At 49.3% G+C, this 6,000-nt stretch overlaps 1 protein-coding gene across 4 annotated transcripts in view; it reads right to left on the reverse strand.

The window, feature by feature from the left end:
• NCKAP1 (NCK associated protein 1) overlaps nucleotides 1-6,000 on the reverse strand; it is a 51,471-nt gene extending 45,471 nt beyond the window's left edge. For 2 of the 4 annotated variants that reach the window (XM_072341690.1, XM_072341689.1), the window contains exon 1: nucleotides 5,760-5,988. In XM_072341690.1, coding sequence (XP_072197791.1) covers nucleotides 5,760-5,867 — 108 coding nt within the window. In that variant the 5' untranslated portion in view covers nucleotides 5,868-5,988. Of the gene's footprint in view, nucleotides 1-5,759 lie in introns of all 4 variants that reach the window. The other 2 variants (XM_072341691.1, XM_072341688.1) reach the window with 2 other exon arrangements.

Below are 6,000 nucleotides of genomic sequence, written 5' to 3' on the forward strand. Positions count from 1 at the left end.
TATTTTCAGCAGAGTGGTCTCCCTGTAACTCTTTACCTTCCATTTCACATTTCAATAAGCATAAACTAACTTACCTACAAGATTTGTTAGTGCATACCTACAATCTGTTAGGCTCAAACTGAACTGTAATTACATTCTTCATTATTTCTGCAGCTCTTCCTGGTGTCTTAGCTATAAATTTAATAAGCACACTGTATTCATCACCTAAGCCATTGTAATGCTATATAACAGGTTGGTGAGTACCGTGATAACAGCAGGGTAGCAAAGTCCTTGGCTACAGCAAATGAGGACAAGCCTAAAGACAGCAGCCACACATACAGGAATGAAGGAAAAAAGCTGCTTACCTTTTGAAAGCCTCAAGTAGGCAGGGACCTCCAGCCCTCACCTCCACTACCAACACTTGAATGAGATCAGGGGAGGGGTGGACCCTGGCTCCAGCCCTTCTGGTCACTCAGCAGCACTGCACTCACCTGAACTCAACCAGGTTGGCCCTGCCTTCCCACCAGGTGCTTAATCAGTGCTTCAGGCCATGACTGAGCATCACCACTACAGCTGTTAATGCAGAGCCTGGCTGGAGCAGAGCTAGGACACAGCCCAGTGAGACACTGTAGGACTACAGTACAAGGACATGTTTATAACCCTTCCCTAACATGGCCACCCATCTGCTCTCATTATTACCATGTCATCCAGACCGTATTTCCTGAGATTGTCTGTATGAACAATCAGACAAGGTAATGTCAGCAGCCTTGCTAAGGTCAATGTGCAAAATACTTACCAAATTGTCCTTATAACAGGGACCTGACATTTCAATGATGAAAGAAACATGCTTTGACACTACCTGTTTACATAAACCCATATTATCTTCTCGCAGTTGTAATGCCTACTTAAATAAGCACTTGGGTTTATTAATCAAATACAGGACAGATGAAACACAAAGAACAAAAATGGAAAGAAGTCTCACTTCCACAACACTTTCCTTGACTGTAGTTTATAAACTAACAGTAATAAAAGCCAACAGGGCAATAGGATCATCCTCCCCATTTCAACTCTGGAGCTGAAAAACCTAAACGATTTGTGCTCTATCTCCTCTTGTAAGGTGAAAATAATACAAAGATTTGAATAATGCAAGAAGGATGGTTATAAATACCCAAAAGGTTATCTACAGGAAAAACTCACCAGTATAGAAGCCTTCAGTCTGCCTGAAAAGCATTGAGACAGACTGCACAGAGGAACAATCTCCAAGAGATGCTGCCTTAGTGGTGGTCAGCCCTTAAACGAGGTCTAGAAGTGGAGTCAAGCTCCACCCCTGCCAGAAGCTCTGCATACAAATCTCAACAATCTCAACAATCTTCTGCAACAAAAACAGAACTTGTTTTTTTTTCAACACACAGCAGAGCAAGTGGAGAGCAACTGGGGGGCAGGGGAAGAAACTACAGCGAATGTTTCTAAGCTAAGAAACAATGGAAAATAATTGTAGGTGCCCACCAATGAGGCACAAGCATAAGGCCATCTAGATTTCCTTCTGTATATTTGGGAAGGTATCACGTGATATTCTGGTACTGCATTTAGAAGCTTATTGTCTCCTTACAACATGCGTTGCTTTCTGAATATGTCAAAAAAATTCCAATCTGAAAGGAAAAAAGAAGTCCCAGGATGCCATCAGTTTCTATTTGCTTCCAGAGAAAAGTAAGTCTATTTTGTGCCTCAGCAGCATGTATCATACGTTTGTTTGCTGTTTTCTCCTGACTACCAGCTGGGTGGCATTTTGAACCATTCCTCTAAGGCTACAAACACAAATGGACCAACAAATACTGTTGTCTTAACCTTTAAAAAACTGTTAATATCAACCAAGCACTAAAAATAGCCCTACCCCACCCTAAGTCACTTCCTGATGACTTGAAGACGTTATCTGCTCCTTCCAAAACCCATCTTACAACACACAACAAGCTTATCAGTGAGCTTCTCCCCTCAGCTCAATGCGCTGCAGCCATTTGAGAGCTCAGTGCCCACATCTCAGAGCTCTGCAGTTTGGGAGTTTCTCCACGTTCACTTACAAGGCTCTCCTGCTTTTCCAGAACAGCTGCTGCAGTGCCTGAGCAGAACAGCACACCTCACCCACCGGCTCACAACCTTCTCATCAATGATTAGACTTGGTCTAGTCCTCTTCAGTCCAATTTTGGAGCTTTTGGGATCTTTTCCTTCACCCTAGGCTCACCACCAGAGTAAAAGGCTGGAGAAGTGAGGGCCTGCCCTCTCTGCTGCCGATTTCTGTTGATCTCAGCTGATCCAGCCCACTTCTCCCTGTTTCACCACAGGAGAATTGGTGCTGTCCTTCTTTACCCTCACAGCACTGTTGCTCCTTCAAAAACAGTAACTAATTTAACTGCTGCAGGAGATAAACAGGGAAAAAAGTATTCATTTGGCCTTTTAAATGGCTAACAAGCAACAGCCTTAACATAGGTACAAATACACTGTTCCTAAATTACATCTCTGAAGTACTAACCAGCAAATGACCAATCATCTACTGTGATCTCCTATCCGACTTATTAGATGTACGGTGCTTACAGTAGGACTGGGACTGAATTTTAGTTTAGAATGATAAAGGCCAACAAAGGCCTTGCAAAGATTTATTCTGCCCTTTACCTAAAGCTTCAGCTTAGTTATGCAGTTGGTATCTAAGAGCCCACTCTAGTTCTCATTAGTAGGTAGCATGCGATCGTGGGAGCTCTGACAGCCAACAGAAAGTTGCACTGAGGACGTTTTAAGAAGCAAGTTTTGCATACAGACTTGCAACCCGTGCAATGAATAGAAGGATGACACCGCTTGCAAAGCCAGTAGCACCCAGCAGCAGTTGTCATTTTTGAAGAACATATACTCTAAAAGGTCAAAGCCCTCTCATCCCACACAGCTCAGTTCTAAGTCGCACTGCTCTGACACCCATCAAAACCACACACACAATAGTGCAGCATCACACAACGCACACCAAAGCCATCTCTCTGACTGCTCTGGCTGTAACAACTGCATCCAAGTCTCACCTGAGCCAGGATGGCATGAAATAATGCTGTATCTGACTTACAGACGTAGCTGTAGGCACAAACAGCGAGAGCAATAAAACAACTGTTAGCATGTACAATTGAGGATAAACATTTTAAAAGCAGAAGGAGCAAAACAGGAGAAAAAGTGCAGTGATAACATTTCCAAATGGAGGACTGATGCTGGTCGCAGTACAATAGGCAGCTAAAAACAGCTGAAAGCAGCAGGCCGTGTCATTCTTTATAATAAGTTCCACCTCCATACAGATCAAGTAGGAGTTCAGCCTCACCACCCACTGCCACTTCAGTAACTCTGCATTTCATAGCTTCCAGGCTGCTCTCTAAGAGGCAGAAAATGGGGTGTTCAGACATCCCCTCTTAAAAAAGAACCGTAAACCATGTCAGAAGACAGTGGCACGGGCCAGCAAACAGGAAGCGTAGAACAACTAACAGCTATAAGGAAAATGAGATCAAAATGGATTTATTTTTTTAAATAGGAAGCGTAACGATAAAGTTCTTAGTTATTTTCTCACATTTCTGTAACTGGAAAATCTTAATCCCTTAAAGTCTCAGCTCCCTAACCAGCACCTACAGCAATCCGTGCAGCAGTGATGAGCGCGGCAGCTCTCACTTCCTCTTATTCAAATGAGTCTCAGTCATTTCCTTTGACCGCAATACCGCATATTGTGCAGTTCTCTACAGATTGGAGTTTTGATATTGTCTTCTGTAGAGGAAGCCAGGAGAACCCTCAGCAGCACTTCTGAAACCAACTGTGTGCAAAGAGGGATAAAGTCAGACAACAAGAAAAAGGGTTCCAAGAAGACAGCTGTGCTGAAACCAGACCGAAGGGATGAAACACGGGCATCTCAAAACTTCAGGGGCGCACCATCAGAGCCAGCCAGCGACCGCCATCAACCAGCACTTACTGCAGCTTAATACAACAACCATTTGAATACAGAGAGCTCCATCTGCTTGTCTCCAGGTTGGCCAAGCTCTACATTGCTCAGTAAACAAGCCACCTGGATATGCCTCTTCTGTCTGTACCTAAGACCTAAGCACTCTTTGAGTCCCTTCACCGAGCTTGCAGGAAAACCTGCTGTCACCTCTGGTGTTTCTGCTCCCACACTGAAAGCCCATCCACACGCATCACTGCACCAACAGCAATGCCATATGGAACAACCCGCCCAGGAGTCCCTCCGCCAAATGCGCTGACGGAAACACATCCATAGGCACCATGCTGCTTACCCTGAGCAACTCCAAACCAGTAATCGCAGAACAACCTGCACTTACACTCATTAAGGCACCGCTTTATGCCAAGAGATGCTTCACCTGCCTCTTTTTCCTGCCTCCTTCCTACACAGCACAGCTCTTCTGGCAAAGCCTTTGCTCACGCACAATCCTACTGGTACAGTCTTCAGCCGACACGTCTCTCAAAGCACGACAAAGTGCACACACAAATTACATCAATATAATGATGCTTTTCCCCACAAACAGACAAATTCTGCTTTGCATTCCAAAGAGACTTATACTGCTACCAGTATTAAGTAGCAGCAAGTTTCTGGCACATAAGACTGCAAGTTAAGAGAAACTCTGCTTTTATTTCTAGAAGACATAAATTGGCAATAATTTGCTTAGATTAGTTGACTGATGCTAAGTGAAACGCTTAGCAACTGCACACCAGCTACTGGTGTTGGTTGGGATTAGCACTGAGCCCAAATACTACAGTCACTTCCTTCCCCTAGAAACGACAGCCAAATAAGACCAACCCAGTGCCCGGGATTGCCTGCAGCTCATGCTGCTCCAGAGCAGAGCTGCTGGACGGAGCAGCGGACAGGATGACTCTCATCAAAAAGGGGGTTCAGGGCCACAACAATTAACTCACAGATGGATGACAACCAGTTCCAGGCCCTTTAAGCCTCAGGATTCTTTGCATCCCCCAAACGCCACTGCAGCACACAGCATGGGGAACGGCACGGGCCTTCTAATACACTCAGCCTGCAAAGGTGTGCTCGCTGCTGGAGCACAGAAGTACGGATTTCTATGAAAAAATGAATATCGCCCATAAACTACGTTAACGTCTAAAATTCGCTACTGGAACCGGTTCATACAAACGCGTACCTCCACATCCCGCATTCGCACTGGGAAAATCGAGGCAGGAACGCCAGGCGAGCAGCTGGAGTACCGGCACGGCGCTCCGTGCCCCGGCACAAGGCATTTCCGCCGCAGGACGGGCAGCCGGGCTGCGTCTCGGTAAGGCGGCGAGCGGCCGCAGCACCCACGGCAGTTCCCGGCTCCGACTCCCGCCGGGAGCTGCTAAGCAACGCCGACTCGCGGGAGCCCGACTTAGTAATTTAACCCGCAGCCCTGCCCGGGCCGTAGCGGCGCGGGGAAGCCGGGCCGTCGCCTGACTCACGGGGAGCGGCCCGGCCTCGGGCCTAGGCCCCGCCGGCGGAGGGCTGAGGCCTACGCGCTCCGGGCCCGCCCGCCGCCAGGTACCGAGCGGCGCCGGCCCCCGCGGCCCCGCGGGAGCGCCCGGGGGCCTCCCGCCCCTCCCTTCTCGTCTCCTTTCCCTTCGCCGCCCTGCCCTGCCCCTCGGGCCCCGCAGCTAGGCCGCGGCGCGGCGGGGGGCGACGGGAGGAGCGCCAGGCGGTCGGGGCCCGGGGGGGCGGCGGCGGGACGGGGGTCGCGGCTGTCCCTCTCCCCGCCTCCCCGCCGGGGCCCCCGCACCTTCTTGATGTTGTAGAGCCGGGTGAGCATGCCGACGCCCCGATCGTTTAGGATGGTCAGCTTCTCCGCCAGCTTCTGCTGGCTCGGCTGAAGCACGGACCGCGACATCGTGCCCCGCGCCGCGCCCCCGGCCCGGACCCCGCCGCCGTCAGCGCTCGCAGCCCCGCCGTGGCGCGGCCGCAGGCCCGGCGCTGCTCCGCCGCCGCCGCCGTTCTCCCTCGCTGCCTTGGCGGGGCGTGGC

This window comes from Excalfactoria chinensis, chromosome 7 (genome assembly GCF_039878825.1).
Source record: "Excalfactoria chinensis isolate bCotChi1 chromosome 7, bCotChi1.hap2, whole genome shotgun sequence".
Classification (NCBI taxonomy): domain Eukaryota; kingdom Metazoa; phylum Chordata; class Aves; order Galliformes; family Phasianidae; genus Excalfactoria; species Excalfactoria chinensis.